This window comes from Melanotaenia boesemani, chromosome 15 (genome assembly GCF_017639745.1).
Source record: "Melanotaenia boesemani isolate fMelBoe1 chromosome 15, fMelBoe1.pri, whole genome shotgun sequence".
Lineage (NCBI taxonomy): Eukaryota > Metazoa > Chordata > Actinopteri > Atheriniformes > Melanotaeniidae > Melanotaenia > Melanotaenia boesemani.
Genome location: NC_055696.1, coordinates 9,062,781 through 9,085,225, shown reverse-complemented (window position 1 = coordinate 9,085,225; position 22,445 = coordinate 9,062,781). Strand labels below are relative to the sequence as shown.

At 39.6% G+C, this 22,445-nt stretch overlaps 1 protein-coding gene across 2 annotated transcripts; it reads left to right on the top strand.

Moving 5' to 3' along the window:
• Window positions 1–218: 218 nt before the first annotated feature.
• On the top strand, window positions 219–20,902 carry phldb2a (pleckstrin homology-like domain, family B, member 2a). 2 transcript variants are annotated; one of them, XM_042009022.1, is made up of 18 exons: window positions 219–444; window positions 1,581–1,620; window positions 3,761–3,876; window positions 4,627–5,588; window positions 5,688–5,960; window positions 8,809–8,943; window positions 14,228–14,365; window positions 14,739–14,885; window positions 15,693–15,803; window positions 15,886–15,975; window positions 16,103–16,240; window positions 16,682–16,781; window positions 17,047–17,242; window positions 18,095–18,185; window positions 18,252–18,398; window positions 18,508–18,727; window positions 18,862–18,947; window positions 19,137–20,902. In XM_042009022.1, the coding sequence occupies exons 3-18, from the start codon at window positions 3,822–3,824 to the stop codon at window positions 19,275–19,277; spliced, it is 3,030 nt and encodes a 1,009-aa protein (XP_041864956.1). In that variant the 5' UTR covers window positions 219–444; window positions 1,581–1,620; window positions 3,761–3,821; the 3' UTR covers window positions 19,278–20,902. The 2 variants fall into 2 exon arrangements, with proteins under 2 accessions (XP_041864956.1, XP_041864955.1); XM_042009021.1 differs by having other exon boundaries at window positions 17,044–17,242.
• The last annotated feature ends 1,543 nt before the right edge of the window (window positions 20,903–22,445 follow it).

Below are 22,445 nucleotides of genomic sequence, written 5' to 3'. Positions count from 1 at the left end.
TTCACTCAGGGTCTCCATGTTGGAATATGATCTAATGGTCACATGATATTGATCAGGGGTCAGGAGGGGGCACTAAGTGAAAGAAATCTCTTGGTTAGAGATTGAATATAGACTCTTCTTTAAAGTCTCAACTTGTTATGATAATGCAGCTTTTTATTTTTAATTTCATCCCTACACATGGGAAGTTCTCTGCCCAACCAGAGAGGGGCAGCAAACGGGCCTCATGCAGAAAAGTAAACACACCAGCTGTGCCCCCCACTCCCTCCTGGGGAGAAAAAATCTCAGCAGAGTTGAAGGTGGGAGGGGAGAGGGTCTCCTGTCTGCGCCTTTGTCATGGGAAGATTTTACTCTGCTGCTTCAGACAGAAGGAGGACTTCAGTTTAAGCACAACCAGACGCTCGACTGCGATTTTTTTAAACTTTGTAACTGGAACTGAAAACAAAGGTCAGTCGCTTTTCTTTCATTTACAAGTGAGTTCACTTCCTAAAGTGGTTTTTCGATTCAAACAGTGATGCTGCGGGGAAGTCACGCGACTGTGACAGCCTGCACATTACTCCGCACTGTTGTTTTAACGTCTAAACTACGTGCATGCTGCATAACATTACAAACAAGATGGGAATTTGTTTTTATTAGACTGTGCAAAAGATTGTTAAATGTTTTCTGGTCTTATTTAAGGCTAAATCATTACGCTAATGTCTATAAATACTGCTGCAATACATTACAACTACTCAAGATTATATGACAAAAAAAACAAAAAAAACTTTGTAATTATTTAGTGACTGAATTTGCATGGTAGTTGCTGTCATCAGAGACATAAACCTTTGGATTACTATTACATTTCTAAAAACATAACTGAAACAAAGAATAAGTGATAATCAGACTAAGATCAGTTCAGGGAAGGGTCCAGATTTTTTTTTTATTTCTTTATGTGGGGACCAGGGGCCAGGAAAAGAGGACATACAAATGAGACCTTTTAGAAGATAAAGGTTTAGATTTTAGGAATTAATATAGCAATTATTATTATGACTAAACTGTTCATCTATTGTTAAAAGTAAAACAAGTTTGTCAAAAGCAAAAATGTTTGTCAAAGCCAATGATGTTTTTTTTTAAATCAACAGTTGTGCAGTGAGGATTTATTCACTGCTGCACAAACACTTACACTTCACTGACAATGAGAAAAAAAAAACTTTTTCTGAGCCAAATCAGAAGTTTTATCAGTGTTACTTCAGCATTTTGGCTGTTTAACTTTTCACCGTCGTCACATCTGGTGGGTTTATGACTTTTTGAGATATAAGAAGTTTGGATGGTTATTAGATGGAAATAAAAAATAAATAAATATACTGGTTGTTTGAACAATGGCTGATATGTCAGGCAGCTACAGTCTGGGATTTGTGCAGTGTGAGAATATCTCTGAGTGTTACCACATGTTAGATAAAAACCGACTTATCAGTAGTCATTCCTCCAAGTGTTAACATCTCCTTGCATATTTATGATGTGCACCATCCTGCTGACCTGGGAGATGCCGCCTACGTCCTGCTCTTCACTTGAGACTGTGGTTTTTCTCCCGTTCTTTTTTTCAGGTCTGGAGAATGAACTCATGCTGACTGGATGTCTGACTGTGTAAGAGGATACCCTCCTTCCTGTTGGCCCTCTCTCCAGACAGCAGGACCAGAAAATCTTAGATCAGCCATCTCTGTCTTTCTCTCTGCTGTGTGTATGCTGTGTGAGGATTCAGGAAACAGCAACGTCTGCTTTAAGAAAATCTAACTGTTGCTGATGATATCCGTATGATTGTTATCCAAACGATTGTTCTGAATTATGACCTGTGGTGTGGAGGCTTATTAAGCGATGGATGTCATTTTGAATGTAATTTATTTATTTTAGCTTTATTGTTTCTTCTTTTTGCGCCATTGGCCAGCAAAGTGTTTCACTGGAAGAGCTTGGGATTGGCTGGGAGTATTGTTTTCATAATGATCCGAACTCTGTTCCAAAAAGAGAATACTAATATAATGTTACTGGAGAACCAAATGAAAAGTTGAGATAGTTTAGAATGAAAAGAAATAAGCAAATTTGACATACAGTTGTTGATGGACTAATGAGTTAAGCATGACTTGCAGGACTCCTCAGTCCAGGTTTGCCCAGCCCTTGACTCTAGGTGCTGCCTCGGTGAATATGGGGTTCTGAGGGAACATTTTCAATGGCATGGTCATGAGTCTGGGACTAAAACATCATTAATGTGCAGAGTGCTGCTTTTCAGACTTTATTGGGGACACTGGGTTAGACATAAAAACTTTCCTCTGGATCTGTTGTAATACTTAGCCTATTGGAAAGTTTTTTTTTTCTTCTTCTGTTCCTTAGAATGTGCACATCTGGAAAATGTACTGAAACTGAAGTAGTGTTGTAGGAATTTTAAGGATAAGTTGAGGAACCACAGTCTCAATCAGCAGTAATCTTTTTCTTGGTTAAACAATGCTGTTGTTCAGTGTTGGAAGAATACTTGTGCAGCATTTCAGGAAGGAAAGCTAAATGATTGTTAGGTGTTGACTGGTATTCCAAAAGAAAATTAAATTGGGTTTTCTGAAAGGTGAAAGTCCTTGTGACAGCATTTACTATGATATTTGAGGGTTTTTTGTAAAGTTTTTCAAGAAACAGTTTGATGTTTAAGGATACCTGTTACATGTCTGTTGGTTGTTATACATTTAGTCTAGATTAATGATAATAATGTTAGAGCCATCCTATCTGGATTCCTAAATAACTGCATAGTTCTAGTTTTGATCATGTTGTAGAGCGTAGGAATCACTATGCCAGTAATAAACATCGGCGACAGACTGTTATTCAACGAAATGTCATTAGTTGTATTTCCAGTTCGGTTTTCTAACGCATGTTGTAGACTTTCACTTCCAAGTTCCTTCCTTTCAACATTACCTTATCGATTGAAATGTGGGAAGTTGTCTGTCTGTTAGCAACGTAACTCAATAAAGTTATGGATGGATTTTGATAAATTTTTTAGAAAAATCTCAAAAATGGATTAAGTAGATTAAGGAACAAGTGATTAGATTTTGCTGGTGATACTATTTTCAGTTTTTATGCATTTTAAGGCACAAATTACAACCCAAACCCAAGAAAAGTTGGGACGTTCTTTAAATCCGAACAAAATGAAAGCTAAAAGACCTTCAAATACCTTGAGACAATATTGTTTCACAACAGAACATACATAATATAGCAGTTGGTACCCAGACATCTTTAAACTGTTCTGAAAAGAAGAAGAGATGCTACACCATGATAATCATGCCCCATGTAAGATTTGACATGCGCTCATTTTTGTGCATAAAATTGTAAAATCTCTTAGATTAGACATCTGTTATGTTATGTATATCCTGTTTTGACATACATAAAGATTTGAAGATTTTATTTATTTTGTTCATATTTAAAAAACGTCCCAACTTTTCTGGAATTTGAGTTCTACAAATTATTTCTACAAATGTGCTAAACATAGTAAAGGTGGTTGGTACTGTTAATCTGTTAATGTGAGAGTGTACAGTGTTTGTGTGAAACATTTTCAAGATTTCTATATATTTCTTAAAACATACCATAATTTTTCTGCTTCTTTATTTTAAATATTTTCCTAAATTATTGACATTTGTCAATTACCCCTGGTCTACAATAGAGCCTAAGCACAGACACAATGTTTTAAAGACATCTTCCTGTCTGTTTCTCCATGTATTGAGATTTTCATATTGATTTTCTGTTTTCCATGCAGAGGTCCCAGCTGAATTCTGCATCCTTTCCTCATATCTATTAGAGAAGGGGGGTTCACTGTGATGAACAGGATGCTTCCTCAAAGAAGTGCTGTCGCCACACTGGGCTACGGTTCAAGTAAGACAGATTTATTTTTGTATTTGAACAAATCCTTAATGAACCTATGAATAATGTACAGATAAACAGCATGTAGTCAACATGTCATATCCTTTTAGTCAGATCTCTTGCGTTAAAAAAGTGAATGGCTTGAAACGTGGCTAAGAACTTGCAGGATAGGCTTTGTTAGGAATTTCATGAAGAAGGCTTATTGAGTTATCTGGATAGTTTACTGTGACCTGGGAGTTGGGGCATCTCATCAGCTAATATGTATATTAGTTTACACTGAGTATCGTAATCATGATGCAGCTATTTGTTTATGGAGGGACAATTCGTTTTTACAGTCTTCTAAGAGATAACCACATTTAAACATCACAGCAACCTTTGTCAATCATCGCTATCACTGTAAAGGCCCATAATTCATTCATAAAACGATGTAGTATCAGATGAACTTTAATTATTTGCATTCTTTATTCTGCTCTGCTCTGATCCAGACACTTTCCTTACTTTACTTGCGCTAGTATTTGGCTGTCTCCAGGATTGCTGTTGCAGTCAAGACTATGATGTATTCTGGTTCGTCTTGGTTCACCAGCATTCTTCCATTTTTAGAAGAGACTTAACCAGTGATTGAGCCAGTGTTTGTATTGGGCTCAGAGTTGTATGAGTGCACATTCTTTTTGCCCCCCCTCCCTTACATTAAACCTGACTGCTTTACAAAGTGCAAAAGGGGCAGAATGTTTTATACTCTGTCAACTATTTCTTTTCCCACAGACTGTGTGAAGACTGAGCACAGCAACAGTAGTTCAGTGGGGGGGACGTTACTGAGGGGCTCCCGTTCAAAGGCAGAGCTTCAGGAACTGATGGAGACACTACAGCGCAGGAAGAGTGCTCTTGAAGCCAGCCTAAGGGCAGCAGAGTGCAGCCGCAAGTACCTCAGTGTGCCTCCAGCTGTTGGAACCCAGTCCACAAGACCACTGTCAATCCTCAGTAATACAGAGCGAACCCCATCTGCCTCTAGAAACTTTTCTTACATCACCAGCAACAGCGTGCCCCCATCCCCACGTCAGGGCGAACGCCAGCTCAGCTCTAACGGCTTGCTCCGTCATTACCACTCTCGCCACCAGTCCCAGGATAGTCTTCTGCTCTCCAACACAGCAGATGGAATCTCGCTGCTCTCCACCTATGGAGAGCCTCGTTCTCCCAGGGTGAAAAGTGGAGCAGCCAGTGTGCCGTCCAGCCCTCGAATGGGCCGCAGACTCTACTCTCAAGGCAAACCTGGAGGAGACTCAAGACAGAGGAAATACTCCACTGGCTCCCTAAACAGCCTGGGAATGCACAGTCGTTCTTTGCCACGGCTTCACAATGCAGCAGATCCTCCTGCTTTGTCACTGCCTTTACGTCATTCTGTAGGTTCCCACAGAGGGGTAGTTTCAGCAGGACAGCGGCGCAGTCTTTCCTCCCTGGAACAGCCACCAGATGTGACAGTACCAGCCAGCATGCCCAGTACACCTAGGAGGTCCAGTCTGGTTTCTTTGAGCTCACTGGGTGTAGATATTGATGGGACATGCTTTGATCTGGGCTTTGGAGAGAGAAGAATGTCATTTGGTAAGAGTGGTTTGAGTCCAGGACAGAGGGTGGGCAGCATCAGTTCTTTGAATGGCAAAGAGGAGCTCAGAGACTACCATCAGCACCAGAGAGATGAGCGGCTCAGGGAGCAGAAAGTTCAGAGACTGGTGAGTTGTTTTATCAAACTTTGTCTAATGCTTTTAACAGTTTTTAAGGTCTTGTTTGAGAAGCACTCATGCACTGTTATTTAATCATTTCCTGTGCAGGAATGTCAGCGTCTAGAGACCATCCTAAACCTGTGCACTGGGATGGGACAGGTGGCAAGGGAACCAGCGGTCTCAGCTGTTTCTGACCTGCAAAAGATCAATAAAGAGTTGGAGAAGCTGCAGGTGTCAGATGATGAGTCTGTGTTTTCTGACTCTCCCAGCAGCACTGCTCCAGAGCGTCAGCAGAGCAGCTACAGAGAAGCCAGGTCCCACTCACCTGCTACTAGCTTGAACAGCAGTGCCCCCTCTCCCTCTACACATCACAGAGCCAAAGTAAGCTTCAACCAACGCATGCTCCGATATTTAATAAATGTTATTTTAGGTATCTTTTATCTGTCTCAATATTTTTACAGAAATTTTAGAGTATTTGTGAAATGTTCTCATATGTTTACCAACTGCTTGAATTTTCGTGCCTTGCTAACTTTGGTGTCAATTATACATGTTCATTAGAAATTTGACTGATGACAGCAGAACATTAACAACAGCCGTAGGCAGAATCCAACACAATGTAAGTTATGAGGCCTTTTTCCAAGGAGACTTTTGACTTGTTATAGCAGGAAAAGCACAGATGTGATGGCTGTTCTCAGTTCAAGTGTCCCAGTAAGTTACATGATTGCTTACACCGATTCTGATATCACAATTTATGTATGGTAGTTGAAAATTTATTTTAAATGAACTTGGAGAAACATGAAATAGTAAGTGTAAAGGGCAGACTTCTGACCAAACAAGAATTAGTATAAAGGTGAACAGTTTAATAATCACATTCTCATGTTTTGGACAAATTTAAAATGTCAAAGTGAGATAGACATCCGACTAAACTTTGAAAAATATGATTGAAAACCAGATGCAAACATGTTAGTGATACTGGTTAGTATTTTATATTGTAGTCACAACAAGCAAACTGGGCTTTGCAGAGATTTTGCTACCTTTTGAAACTCTCAGGACAAGATTAGACTCTTTCACTGGCCTGGATCCACAAACAACAATCTTTTAGTATTGAACAATTTCTATTCATATTTTTTGGTGGTTGTTACAGTTAATTGCCCTGTCATCTAAGTTTAGGAGCTCCCTTTGTAATTAATACCAAGATTAGTACTTTCTGCTCCCTATTTGTGCACAAACTTCTGTGATGATGTGGTGCAGAATCCACTCTATAAACATAAATTAAATGCAATCCAATAAAGTCATAACTATATGAGTCTAGATAGACATAAATGCCAACTTTAGCCAGTCTGCATGGAGGCATGCAACTAGCTGATAATTGCAGTTTTAGATTGACCACTCACTATAAAGCAGTGAATGCCTATGATTAATTCTATTTGAGAGCTATTCAACACACCACGGGCAACAATGATTTACCATTCAAAAAACTATGACTCTGAAACTGAGTATTATTTCCTACTACAGAGTGCCCTTAAATTCACAGAAGTGAAAGCCGTGGTGAAGACTAATGAGTTACTCCCCTCCTGTGGAATGCAGTTAATCTGACTGCTGATAGTTTGTTTACTCCTGTATGTTTATATGTGGCAATGTCAGTATATTTCTCCCCATTTCAAATACATATTTACAATCCAAATTTCTAAAGAAGTACATTTAAAATCTAGTGTAGGTTATGTTTCTATGGATACAAGATGTCTGTATGTGAGTTGTATGAGGGAAACTGTCAACATAATGTCTAACCTTTTCATAATGAAAACAGCTAGCACATGAGGTAGGGTTTGACAGGTTATTGTTGTTTTAAAAACTTTAAACTTATTACTTTTATCTAGAATTTGGTTTAGACTAAATTGTTGTTGAAGAAAATGGGGAAGTTGTGTAACTTGAAACTCTAATAAACAAACAAAAAAAAAAACATGTTTCATGGTGTCTTCCAGAGTATTTGTCTTTACATGAACTACTAGTAAAGTGTTGCTAGACAACTGTTCTGCTTTTCATCAGAAGTACTGTAAGAGTTGCAGTTAACAGTTTGTGCATTTCCTGTTTATGTGGGTTGTTCAGACACATAAACAGGGATATAATGGTTATCTTTGATGTTTCTATTTGACCTGATCTTTTTTTTTTTTCTTATTTTTTGGTACAGTGGTAGGCAATACTACACAAGTAAATAATCATATTTAATACATAATATAGTGTCAGTTAGTGTCATTTTTATTCTCAGACAGGTCACCTCCTCCACTCTAGAGCAGTACTAACCTAACGTTGTGTCTGGTTTTAATGAAGAAGTCCCAGCTTTGTTTCGGCACTGAGCCATTTAAACTTATGAAGGAGGGGGTAACAGGAAATGACTTTATCCCACAGAGAATTAGTGTGTGCATGTGTGTGGATGCATGCACAGATGTGCACGGATGTGTAAATAGAAGAATGTGCGTATACTTGCATGGCAAAGAAATTAGCTTTTCCAGATGTTTTGAACCTTCTGCTCAGGTGAAGGAGATGTAGTTAAATTCTAATAATCACTTTTTATGTAAGAGGGACAATTTCTAAGCAAAAGTAGCATTTATAAAATTTAATTTCCAAGTTGCACTCACAATTTCTGCTTTGTGTCAATTGTCACAGATGTTTAGACTCCAAATACTTTTTCTTCCATCTCTTGCATTCTTCAGAGTAATGTGTGCAGAAAGAAAAGTGCTCACAAGCTTTCTGAGAAACTATAAATTCAAGCTGTGCTGAGCACACGAGCCTCTGTCTAACAATCCACCTGAATTCTCTAAAGAAGAGTACTTGATGTATCTCAAATAAATTCACAAATATGAATGAATGCTTGTAGGACTTTAACAGATGGTGCAATATGTGGGAGTGCTTTGGCATGACTGGCATTGCTGTACACTGATACAGATTTCCATTATACACAGTAGAAAAGAATCCTCTACTTGTTGTCAGTGATCCTGTTTTGGACGAGTTAAAACAGCAGCTGCTGTTGTCTAATTCTGTAGAAAACGAATATCTATATATATATAGATATAGATATATATACTCAGAACTTCTTCTTGAGAAGGCAGTTGCATTTTTTACTAATTAATGTCTGCATTCATAATGATAATGATAACACTTTTGATAATTCACTAAATTTGAAGGTTCATGTAGATCCTGGTATTTATTTGCATTCCTGATGTCATTACAGGCCTTGGAGTGTGTGCATCTCAAACAGGAAGTAACCCACATAGAGGAAGAAAGAATTCAAGTTCTGAACAACATAGAGGAGCTGGAGCAAAAGATCAAAGACCTGGAGAACCAGATGGAGGAGTCTCTCCGAGAGGTAGCCAGCACACTGAAATATGTAAACACAACTGACACCTGAGGAGCTTGAAATAAACTGAAGACTTTTGGGTCATGTAAGGATGCCGAGCTCACTTATCAGAGATGGAAAAAGTAACTGATTGAGCTGCCTGAAGCACAGTGTTGTTGATCAGAAAAGTACTAACTCGCCCAGTGAGTGTCTGTCATACCACTCAACAAATTTAAATGCATCACATTCTTCTGTTCCACAGATGGGTCAATAAGTGACTTTGTCCACTCACAGGCTAAATTCACCCATTCATATAGGAAGTGTTTACATGAACAAACCACAAATACAAAACAGGCCATGTTCATGTCTTAGCTTTTTTTTTTATTAAACAGTAAAAAGACAGGAAAAAATAAACTGAATAAACAAACAGAAAGAAGCAGGAGCTAGACCATGTGGAAGAAATTACAAAGAACTGAAGAATGTGAAAAATTACCACTTGTCAAATCCTTTTCCAGTTACCTTTAAGTGAGTGATTTGTCTTTTCAAGCTTGAGAAAAGCCATTACATCATGAAGTCACTGGATATTAGATGGAGTACTACTTGATTTCCAGCAAGAGTAAACGCTGCCTTGATAAAACCTGAAGCTGACTGACAGAGAACCAAATATGTCTGTGTGTGGAGAGGGTTGTATATTTAAATGAAGTGTTTTTGACTATGCGTCTCAATAACTTTACAGCCAAAAAACTGTAAGTAGGTGGACAAGAATCAAGCATATGCAGAAGATTACAGTGAGATGCATAACATTTATCACAACTGTCAGTAATGCTGGAAGAAAAGTTGTGATAGTTGAGCTTCGGAAAAGTGAATAGTATAAAAAAACCTTTAAACTGTATGAGGGTGAGACAAGCGCAGATGTAGCTGGTATGAAATGCGGTAAGAGCCTCCTCCCACCAATCATCATCCAGAGTTACTTCCAGCTCACCCTCCCAAGCAGATTTAACTTTAGATGTTCTGGTAGAATCTGATAATAATAATAATAATAATAATACATTTTATTTGTTGGCGCCTTTCTAGACACTCAAGGTCACCTTCCAGGATAAAACACAAGAATAAAACAAATCAATAAATACATTCATAAATTAAAAAGGATTCATAAAACATAATAAAAGCAGTGTGAAATATTACAGTGAGTATGCCAGTTTGAACAGATGTGTTTTGAGTTTGGATTTGAACAGTTGTATAGAATCAGAGTTACGGAGGTCTGGGGGGAGGGAGTTCCAGAGATGAGGAGCAGAGCAGCTGAAAGCTCTGCTCCCCATGGTAACAAGGCGGGCGGGGGGGACGATGAGGTGGATGGAGGAGGAGGATCTGAGGGAACGGACTGGTATGGAAACATGGAGGAGATCGGAAAGGTAGGGAGGAGCGAGGTGATGGATGGCCTTGTAAGTGAACAGCAGGATTTTGTAGTGGATGCGGTAGGTGACGGGGAGCCAGTGGAGCTGCTGCAGAACAGGGGTAATGTGATGGGTGGAGGCGGTTCTTGTGATGACCCGGGCTGCTGCATTCTGAACCAGTTGAAGTCTATGAAGAGTTTTTTGGGGAAGACCGAACAGAAGGGAGTTACAGTAGTCGAGACGGGAGGTGACAAGACTGTGAACGAGTATGGCGGAGGTGTGAGGGGTGAGGGAGGGGCGGAGGCGGTTGATATTGCGAAGGTGAAAATATGCTGACCGGGTTATGTTATTGATATGTGATGTGAAAGACAGAGTGCTGTCAAGGATGACACCCAGACTCTTTACCTGAGGGGAGGGGGAAATGGAAGAATCATCGATGGGAATGGAGAAACTGTCAGATTTGGAGAGAGTGGATTTGGTGCCTACTAGTAAAATTTCTGTTTTGCTGCTGTTTAGTTTAAGAAAATTTGAGGTGAACCAGGATTTAATCTCTTGAAGACAATCTGTGAGGGAAGATGGTGGGAGGGCAGAGTTCGGCTTGGTGGAGAGGTAGAGCTGGGTGTCATCCGCATAGCAATGGAAATGTATGCGGTGTTTTCTAAAAATATAACCGAGGGGGAGGAGGTAGATGAGGAACAGCAGGGGCCCAAGGACAGAGCCCTGGGGCACACCAGTGGTGACTGGGAATGACTGGGAGGTAAATGTTTTCAACTGGATGAACTGAGTGCGGCCGGAGAGGTATGATTTGAACCAGCTGAGGGGGGTGTGAGTGATGCCGATGGAGGAGAGTCTATCCAGAAGGATGGAGTGGGAAATGGTGTCAAAGGCCGCACTCAGATCAAGGAGGATGAGAATAGATAAGAGACCAGAATCAGCTGCCAGGAGGAGGTCATTAGTGACTTTAAGTAATGCGGATTCGGTGCTATGGAGTGGACGGAAACCAGATTGAAAATGCTCATACAGATTGTTGTGGGATAAGTGGGCTTGGAGCTGAGAGGCAACTGCTTTTTCCAGGATTTTTGAAATAAATGGGAGATTGGAAATGGGACGGAGGTTATTGAAATTGTTGGTATCCAAACCAGGTTTCTTAAGTGTAGGGGTGATGGCAGCTGTTTTTAACAGTGAGGGAACCAGTCCAGTGGTGAGGGAGGAGTGAATGATGTGGGTAATTAGAGGTGCCAGTGAGGACGCAGATGCTTTCACAAGGATGGTTGGGAGGGGGTCTAATCGACATGTGGATGATTTGGATTTTCTTATTAGTTCGGAAATGGCAGAGACGGTGGGAAGAGTAAAAGCAGAAAGGGAGAGGGAAGGAGGCAGAGAGGGAAATATTGGTGATGGATTGTAGGAGATCTTTGGAACGAGCTGTTGATGAATGTTCTGAATTTTGAAGGTGAAGAATGAAATCAAGCTGTTACAGAATGCAGAGCAGGCTATGTGTGGAGGAAGGGAGTCGGGTGGTTGGGTGATGGTTTTCAGAACAGAGAATAGGGCCTTGGTGTTGCCTTCATTGGAACTGATTAAATTTGCATAGTAGGTGGATTTGGTGTGTTTGCAGCAGTCTTTGTAGTGGGTCATATGGTTCTGATACATTTGATGATGAACAGTTAAACCAGATTTCCTGAAGAGGCGTTCCAGCTGGCGTCCTTTGGCTTTGAGTTGTCTGAGGGCGGGGGTAAACCAGGGTGAAGAGCGAGTGAAGGTAACAGATCTGGTTTTCAGGGGGGCTAGGTTGTTGAGTAGATTCTGGAGGTTATTGTTATAATATGAAACCAGTTCGTCAGGGCTGAAGAGACTGTCAGGATGGTGTAGAGAGTTAATACCGGTTGAGAGAGTGTCCAGGTTAATGTCCTTAATATTGCGAAAAGACATGTCACGAGATGGCTTGTTTTTTGAGAGAACCAGATTAACATCAAAAGAAATTAACATGTGATCAGAAAAGGAAAGTACATCAACTTTGCAACCTGTGGGAATTAGACCTGAGCAACAAATTAAATCAAGAGTATGTCCTTTTGAATGTGTTGGAACGGTAATAAACTGTTGGAAGCCAAGACTGTTAAGACAAAATGTAAAATCCCTGGTGAGAGTATTATTGACATTATCCATATGTATATTGAAATCACCGAGAATTATTATATTGGGTGAGCGTAAGGAGAGCTCAGCCAAAAACATAGAAAATTCATTTATGAACTCCTTATTGGGCTTAGGTGGACGGTAAACTGTTGCCACAATTGTGGGAACAGGGCCAGGCAGCACTGAGACCATAGACTCAAACGACGGGGAGGCCGGGACAGAGACCGGCGAGATTCTCCACTTCTCGCGGGAGAACAGTGCAAGACCTCCTCCCCGGCCAGAGTCACGTGGTTTGCAGTTGTAAACAAACCCAGGTGGGTTAGCTTCATTCAGGGAGACGAAGTCATTTGGCTGTTGCCAAGTTTCAGTCAAACATAAAAAATCCAACTCACGGTCAACGAGGAGATCCTGGACGAGATGGCCCTTGTCAGTTAGTGAGCGGATATTCAGCAGGCCGAAACTGACGGCGGTGCTGGAGATGGCAGTACGGTCAGCCGACCTAGCTAGGCTGGCTAACACACTGTGATCAGCGGTCCGGCCGGTATTCCGATGATGGCGTCTGGATGTGGACCAAATGGACTTTATCTGGTTGGAGTTGTCCGAGTGGTAATTCCGGCGAGAACCTCGGTGGATGCATCTCCGCCGGGGAAAAACAGCGCGGTCCGAGTGGAGGTGAAGCACAGATGGCGACGGTCCAGCCTGCTGAAAACGGAGTCGGAAGAGCTCTGCCTCTGAGTACTGGAGGATCCCGGTCACTGGTAGAACGATGGATGAATGGAGAACCCAGGCGAGGACAGACCAGAGGTAAATCCCACCAGAAGCGAGAATGAACCGCATGTCAGCTGTAGGTTGCCTCCAAAAGCCGTTGGTGTAGCAGCGGTTAGCTCCTACTAATCCGAACAGTTGGTAACTTTAGCAGGCTGGTGAGTCACACAGGAGTCTAAGAATTCAAGAGTAGAGTGGTGCTGCAAATACCAGAGCGAAAAACAAGTGTCCTGACTAGCGTTTAGGAAATCAGGAAACTAAGCAAAAGCAAAGCAAAGCTGCAAGTGTCAGATCGACAGAGCGGCAGACAGAGCGGCAGCCAGTATGCGCCAGCTCCCACAACTAGTCGATTAGTCTGAGGAGTGGAGTTTACCATATAGCTTTGAAAAAATGATTTTCAGTGGAAATCAGAGCTCAGGAATTCCACCCACAACTGACTTGAAGGCATGGATAGAAAATCAGGGAACAATGACTTCATATAATGACTCCAAATCTCCATGAGCTGTAGAATACACCATCTGTGTCAAGATTTCTAAAAGATTTCAAAACTTTCTCATGCCAGACAGGCGCGGAAGAGTCAGACAATGAAGGCAGAGTTGCTAAAGTAGATGTTGAGGTCAATTTGAAGTGTTTCCTAAACTGCTGGCAAAGTCTTAGTGTAGAGATGTAGAGAGAAAAAAATGCCAGCAAAGATGAACAGACACCACATAACTGTGCTTCTATTTTGCACCACAGCCGATCAGGTGAAGTAAAACATGTAACAAGTACATAGATAGAATTAGGACATGGTTAAGGCTATAATACATTCTTTCACATTGTTTTTACAATATCAGTGGGCGATAACACCCTGATGAATATACCATTCAGCACAACAGGTACCTACTGGCCAACATATTTACAGCAGTGTGCACTAATAACAAATTCAGCTCATAATCTTTGGATTACAAAATCAGTACAATGACTGGCAGAATAATAATTAATCTAATGTGAAGATTTTTACCATTTGTTGCCATTTTCTACAGGTAGAGGTGGAATGTGCTCTATTGGATGGAGAGCAGGAGTCTGAGATGGCCCAGTTACAGAAAGAAAAGGAGCTGCTGGATGAACTCAAGGGGAAAATGCACAGAACTGAGAAGACAACTAATGGAGAAAAGTCTCAGGTACAAAAAAATATATATAAAATAGTAAGAAATGGCAAGCTTTGCATAATTTTCTAGCGTTAGGTTTTTCGCTGAGTTTCTCTAACCTGTGCTTTTATTAGGTATTCGTTGATGTAATAATGATTGAGCAAAGAGAATGCTGGCATCCAGACTCATGTAGTGGACACAGTTAGGACTAAACAAACTGTCAGTGATAATTTCAGTTTAAACACAACTTCCTGCATAAGTTTCAGTTACATTTCCTTTAAAACTAAACAAACCAATGATTAAATACTTAGCTGAAATACAAACACATTCATGTAGAGCATATTTGAAGTTTATTTCACATACTTCTTTTAATTAGCTTTTTCATGACCCCCCTGGTGTGTCTCAGGAAACTGAGGAGCAGACCAAAAGTTTGGAGGATTTGGAGTTTCAGAAGCTGGAAAGAGAAATTAAGCAGGATGAGGAAAATGAGAATCAGAGCCAAGAATTGCTGCAAGAGATCGCTGAGTGTCAGCAGCTTACTGTCACGCGCAAGGTATACCCAGTGATGTTTTGCAAGTGTGCATGTAGCATGTTGTGCATGTTAACACCACTGTTAAGCTGCTATTGCATCACTTTAGCATGTCATTTTGTGAAGAAATTAATCTCAACAGGGTTCAAGTGAGATTTTGTGTCTTTTTGCAGTCGAGGAAAAAATATTTTTACCAAAAGGACTGCAGAATTTGCAAACTGACAGTACACACCTATACCATTTTAAAGGTATTTTAAATATATATAAATATATGGCACAGCAAAATACTCTATAATTGAATAATGAGGGGCAATTAGGGGATTCTGTGGGTCAAGTCAAAGTAGACAACCTATAACCAACAAGCTGTCAGAAGGCACAAAACAAAAGAAACAAGTACCTACATTCTGTAGGCTCTTTTAAATAGTTTTTGTAAGACTTTTACTCATTTCCCCTTTTTTATTCCTTTAGTTATTACTCCATTGTTTGTGTTTTTGTTATTAATCTTACTGCAGGTTGTGCATGAAAATAAAGCTGCAAAATATTGAGCACAATTGCTACACAAAGCTTGAACTAATTGCAAGAAACCAGCAATGGTAAGCATGCAACACTGAAGACCTAACAATTTTTTAAGTGTATTTTTCTGTCCAAAATATTGGATCAATCTCTAAACATAAGATTGTGTTGTAGGGAAACAGAAACCTAACAAAATGAATTTTTATGTTTCCCTGTTTTTGCTTTGTTGCTGCTTCAAAAATGCAACATGTCTCTGCTGGACCTGTCAGAAAGTCTACATATATTATGGTCTGATGCATCATTTGTTATCTCTCACAGGAAAGAATTATGACTTTGAATAAACAGTCCTCACAGATTACTCTACAGGCTCAGCAGGAAAGAGAGAATTTCCAGAGAGAGAAAAACAACCTGCTCATCATGCTTCAGAAGGTAAGTAAACTTATTTACCATTTGGGTGCTGATGTGATAAATAGTTATTTTTGATAAGTTCAGGAGTGTGTTTTTTATGTAGGAAAGAGATAAACTAGTGTCTTTGGAAGGAAAGTATGCAGAACTATCTGATGGGCAGACCTTCACTAACAACCCTGTAGGCATTAAAGAGGTAAGTGTCAGTTACAGAAGCACTGCAATGATACTATATTTCTACACGCAGGAGTTTCTGTCTCTCTGCAGTTGTTTTTATCCTTTAATATTGTTTTGTGCCTCTTTGATTTGTGTGATTGCTGCAGCACTTGCACTCTCTGAAGGAAAGAAAAAGAAGCAACAAAGAAAACTCTGCCCACCCAAGTGAAAGCCTACCTCATAAGAGGAGCCAGCAGCTCCTCAGCTCATATGGCAGATCTCTGGGACGCACACTTCCTCCCAAGGTCTGCTTTTTTTCTAAATTTATCTGAATCTTAAAGTTTGAATTCATCTAGATTAAACTTTGTTTAAATCAGACAAAATGTGTTACTCATCTACTGAATAGGAACAAAGTCATCTTCAAAGACCCACAGTATTAATTTTTTATGATTATTAATAATATTTAAAATTATACAGTTAAACTACAAAAGAGGCAAAATCTCATAATAATACTTTTAAAGTGACATTGCTCATTTGGATTCTGGCTTCCAGAAAAGGGGATTTTATTGCCTTTTTTTCATTTTAAGAACTTTAGTCCCTCAAGAATGATCCACCCAATCAGGAATTCTTAGTTTCTGTCTGACTCGGGAACACCCGAGCTTCTCAGGAAGTACATGTGCAAGAGAGGGTACTTTGAAGTTGTGTGAAAGTTGTAAAGTATGTGTTCTTTTTCTTTTTTTCTTTAGTCTCACCTACCTTTATCCCAAAGCTCCAGCTGTGGCAGCGTCATCCCACAAGGCTTCAGCTTCTCACCTCGAGAAGTGAGCACCCGTCGACTGGCTAAGAGTGAGTCAGACTGAAAAAATGATGCATTTTGCTTAAATTAAAATGTAGTAGTTTTAGTAACAGTAGTTTGCCTAGCTTTAAACCTCAAACTTTATCACTGTGTCAGAGCAGTAAATTCAGTGACCACAGCAAGGAAGTTACATTTAACCCAAACCTGGTATCAGGGACCTAAAGTTAGTTAGATTTACAGCTCAGCTGCTGTTATTTGATGTTTTATCTGCAGGTATTTCCATTTTGTTATTGCAGTATTCTCTTCTGTTAGCAGGCAACAGCCATGCACACATGAATGAAGACCGACAGAGACAAAGTGATTTTTGCAGCAGAATGGTCTCAGAGCCCAACGTATTCCTGGACTCTTTCTCTTACCCGGACACCAGCCAGGCCTCGGACACAGTCAGTGTGGACAGTTCTGACAGCCTGGAGACCAGTTTCTCTGCCTGCTCCCCAGACAACATCTCCAGGTTAGAGATGGGCTGCGGTGACATGCAGAGGTCATTTTAATGGGTTTTTCTATTGAATAAAAAAGAAGATGGGTTGTTGTGTTTCAGAAGTTTATTGGTTATAACCTCATTTAGGAAATGAGCAAAAAAGTAAGTGTGTAAGATTTTGGAGAAGGCCGTATGATCCATGACAGATGAGAGACATGATATCTAGAAATTATCTACTCACACAGATATACAGAATTGTGCGATTTCATTCACAGATGGCGCTTCTTCATGCTGACTGAACACATGACTTTATTGCAGTTGCCTTTTGTCCTTCTTATTTAAAGGAAAATCTAAAAATTAAACTCAGTATAAATTAATTTTACATGAACAGTTGTTTGCATTGGTTTGGTTTTTTTTTTATTACAGTGAGTTTTGTTAAATGAGAAGTCTGGGCCCACTGTGAGGAGACTGAGCTGTTAGAATAATAAAGTTTTAGTAAATTATTAGTTATTCACCTAACCCTTACAAACATTAACAGTCAATTATTAGATATCAAAAAGTACAAAGTGCATTTTTGTGATTCTTTCTAAAACAAAAGGCATGTGAACACTGGTAAATATCTGCAGAGTTAGGTCCAGTTCCCATGTGCTTCCCACTGGGGGATTCTCTGTGTGAGCTTTCTCAAGTGCTGGTAGTCTTACTGTTTGTCTTTCACAGGAGACAAGACATGAGGCCAAAAGCATGCTGTGGAATTGGGAGTGTTTTGTTTACATTGCAAATTATGGATGAGACCCTTTTTAGTTTGTGTGTGTGTCTTTTCCTCTATTATCAAATAATCAGAGTTTTTCTTGTGCTTGACAGCTTGTGTTTTCCATTTTTCATCAGTGCTAGCACATCTAACATGGCAAAGATTGAAGAGATGGAGCGTTTACTCCGAGAGGCCCAGGTTGAGAAGCAGAGACTCCTTGAGCATCGGGTAATGAACCAAACCTAATCTAAACTTTGTGTTTGGATGACATTTATTAACGTGGGGCATGTGCAGGAGCGGGAGATGGAGATTCGCAAGCAAGCTTTGGAGGAGGAGCGTAGAAGAAGAGAGGAACTGGAGAAACGACTGCAAGAGGAGACATGCAGGAGACAGAAACTTGTAGAAAGAGAAGTGAAGCTCAGGGAGAAACAGAGATCACAGGTACTCAAATTTTTACCATTTTGTCTTGGCTTGTTTCCTCATATGCTTCATGTACATAGCTTAAAAAACCAGCCAATTTTTCATTGGATTTTATTGCTTTTTTTCATAGTCTCGGCTGTTGACCCGCTACCTCCCTGTTAGAAAAGATGACTTTGATCTTCATGGCCACATCGAAGCAGCTGGACACAACCCAGATGCCTGCTTCCATCTGGCCATCACTGATAAAACCTGTAGGGGATTTATGGTCAAAATGGGAGGAAAGATCAAAACTTGGAAGAAACGTTGGTTTGTTTTTGACCAGAATCGCAGGACACTCACATATTATGCAGGTGGGTACCAGTGTCCCTGCTCAGTGTGAGGTAGAGTAGCTGCAACACTCATGTCAATATGAAGCTATGAAGGCGATGCTTGAGATGCTGAGAATACACTTTGATCACAGCTCTGTTTATGTTCTCTGCTGCAGACAAACATGAGACCAAGATGAAAGGAGTCATTTACTTCCAAGCTATAGAGGAGGTGTACTATGACCATTTAAAGAATGCACACAAAGTAAGTTCATTCATGTGCACGAGACTGTTCTGTGGTATTGTTAACACTGGCCCTGTTTTTGTTAAACATTGACATGTCCTCTTCTTTTCTCCCCCCATTTCCCCTTCCACACATTTCTCCTCACCCCTCTCCCCTCTCATTACTTTATTATTTCACATTTTTCAAAAATTACACTCACTCCAACACAAGAGCCCCAACCCCTCACTGACCTTCAGTGTCAAGACCCATGATCGGGTGTACTACATGGTGGCTCCATCTCCTGAGGCCATGCGCATCTGGATGGATGTTATTGTAACTGGTGCTGAAGGACACATGCATTTCATGGTGTAACAGACCTGGGTCTGAATTTATTTGGTTAACATTGAGGAGACTTGCAGCTTTCTGCTCTTTCCTGCTCTTATCTGAGTAACAGCAAACATGTGTCCAGCTGAGATGATTTTCCATCAGGTCAACTAAACATTAGCTTTTGTTTACACTTGTAGTCAGTTACAAATGAGCCTCTGCTCACATGCACAATTTATAGTGTAACTGTGCATTAAAAGATGAAAAGATTTGAAATACTGGTTTCAGTATTAAACTATTTAGTGTTTTTCTTCAATAATTTATGTTAAATGTTTAGCTGCAGCACAATTTAAAATTTTCCTTTTCCTCTCAGACTCAAGCTGCTCCATTTCCAGTCTTCCCTTCTCTTGCTGCTTGTCATAAACAAATGTATACCCACTAGCTTTCTATAAACTGTGGCCTTTTGTATATATTAGCCAAGTTCAAACAAGAGTTTACATCTGTCTCTCTGCCTTCTTCTACTTCTGGTTTGACTCCATCTTTAAAGTGTTTCTTTATCAGCACATTTAGCACACTGCTGCTTCCAGTCTACTAGTATAAGCTGATCTTTTCTGCTTATATAGCAGGGTTGAATGTCCTCTTTCAGTGTTCCTTCAGACCAGGTTTTGCACCACTTTTATGACAATTAAATTCTTTTTTCTTCACAGAAATTAAATCAGTGAAAGAAATATGATTATAGACACTTAATAAAGCTCTTTTCTTGTAACCGTTTGTAACTTGAGAAATGTTCTACAGAGAAAGAAAACATCCCTCATCACAGAGGTACTGTGTTGTATATATAATGCTGTGCAGCTAGCTCCCTCTGTCTGTAGTGGAGGCTGCAGGCCTGACATGATGAGGCCATGTTGTGCAGTAGTGATGTTGCATGCACTGCGTCACCAAAGTGTTCCATCAACTAAAGTATTTCATTCTGTTTCACCAGCAGAGGTCCTTATTGTAGTCATTGCACTAGAATGACGTAATGCTCAGGCTGGTTGACTCATACTCATTTATATAAATAAGTCATTTGGAAGAAACACAGCCTCAATCACCCATGTTGTTCATGCTAAAGTTCAAAATATGTGGAGTTATAGGCACATGTATAACAAGCTTTATATTTGCTTTTTGAAAGCAAAGCATTTTATATATATATTTTTTTTGCATTGCATTTATTTTGTGTATGTTCTTTGCCTATCTGCAGCAGTCTGTTTTACACAAAGTGACCAACTGTTGTTTTTATATATATATATATATATATATATATATATATATATAACTGCAAGGATCATTGTTTGTCTTGTTTTGGTTGAGTGTTATACTTCTGCAGAGTACAGATCAGGCTGTAAAGCTGACAGTGTTACAGATGAGTTGTTGCCTTTGCTGGATGCTTCTCAGTGAAGAAAGGTACTCGTCAGGTAAACATCTCATCTTGATGCTGTTGGGCTGTTGTGAGACATAAGCCTTGAAAAAGAAAAACAATACTGCATTCATATATTTTTTAATACATTTAAGGTTTTATATTTTGTATATAAACATTGTCATTTTTAAGTTGACACTATGATTCAGGTTTTTATATTTAACTTGTGTCATGAATAAATCATTCTGATTATGAGTCATATAATCTTAATTACTTATTTTGTCTGTTTAACACAAGCATATTGTAAAAACCTGATTAAGTTATACCACTACAGATAGGTGGACACTTGTTTAATCTAAAAAGAACTTTGTAAGTCTTATATTGTGTACCACGTATGTACCGATATTTTCCTCAAGTTCTCTTTTAAACATAACACAGATTTATATATTTATTTATACATGTTAAGAGTACATTTATATACATTATAAAAACATGTTTTGTTATTTAGCCAAGCCAAACGTCCATGTAACTAAGCATGTGTCATGAATTATTCATCTGGTCACATATGGTTGTGTACCACATGTGACCTGATATTGTTTTCAAGTTCTCTTTAAGAGAATTTAACTTAATAGTGTTATATGTTACTAGTTGATACCACTATTATTGTGGTATTTCTGATAAAAACTTATGAAAATGCATTTTTTCAGAAACGTTCCTTAAACTTGCTGGAAAAATTTGTTATGAGGCATTAGATATTTTAGTATCTTCACTTGAAATCATGTAGCATCTATTAATTGGACTTTGATCCTGTATGTATGCTCATTAAGGTCCTCATGTTTTAAACCCCTCCTCCCAACTCTTGCAGCCTTTCATTGGTTGACCTAGTGGGGTTGGCATGGAAACACAGAATGTAGCATGCTAAATTAGGTTCTAAAGAAGCACATCGTCTCTCCAGAGGCAGAAACTGACACAAACACATACAGGCTATAGACAGCCTGTGTGCCCTCAGTGCATTCTTGGTGCTTTAATTTGTTTAACATATTTAGGGCACAGGGGGTGACCTTAAAGAAAGCAAGCTTGCGTGCAGGGAATCACACAACCTATAAACAAACAAAGGTCGTCTGAGGCAGCTAATGCAGGATAGGTTAAAAGTTTATTCCAGCATGTTTTGTTGTGTTGCGCTCAAGGTTAGAATATCACTTATAGGCATGAAGGCCACATCACTTGGGAATCATGTGAATGCATGCTGACAAAAGTCAGCATTCATCGAATCTGTTTCCATCTCCTCCTTAATAACTGGAGAAATCATATTAACACATGTAGTTTTCTGTAATGGAGACCATAATGTTATTTATCCCACTGTAGCACAATGAAACTTCTTATCATAAGTCTAAATCTTGTTCTAACAAGGATTATTATACATCTACAATCTGTTCAAGCCATTTCTTATGCATTGCAACCTCACATTGCAGGTGTTACCAAGAAGCAAACATGTGTTGTGACCGAGCCTGAGGATGAGGCTGTTCTTTTTTCAGGGAGATGGTTTAGCTCTCTGTAGTCTGTATCAGCACCTGATGTAGTGAAATCCTCGTGTTAGGCTGGTAATGGTTGTCTTTTCTCAGCTTGCAGCCCCTGGCTTCGTAAAGCACACAGAGGTCTTTTTGTGTTACTTCTGTAGTCTATTTTATTTATTTATTTATTTTTAAATCAAAGGAACATTCAACTCTTACCCTTTTACTTCTTGTTTCTAACACCAAACATCTCTTAACATTGCCCCATGACTCAGATCAGCATTTCATCCTAAACCTGATCTTTTAGTG

Bases quoted from the DNA above. Each gene is read 5' to 3' on its own strand.
- phldb2a (XM_042009021.1), top strand. From the start codon at position 3,822: ATGAACAGGATGCTTCCTCAAAGAAGTGCTGTCGCCACACTGGGCTAC. The intron at 14,366-14,738 runs GTACAAAAAAAT...GGTGTGTCTCAG, and splicing joins CTAATGGAGAAAAGTCTCAG to GAAACTGAGGAGCAGACCAA. The intron at 14,886-15,692 runs GTATACCCAGTG...TATCTCTCACAG, and splicing joins AGCTTACTGTCACGCGCAAG to GAAAGAATTATGACTTTGAA.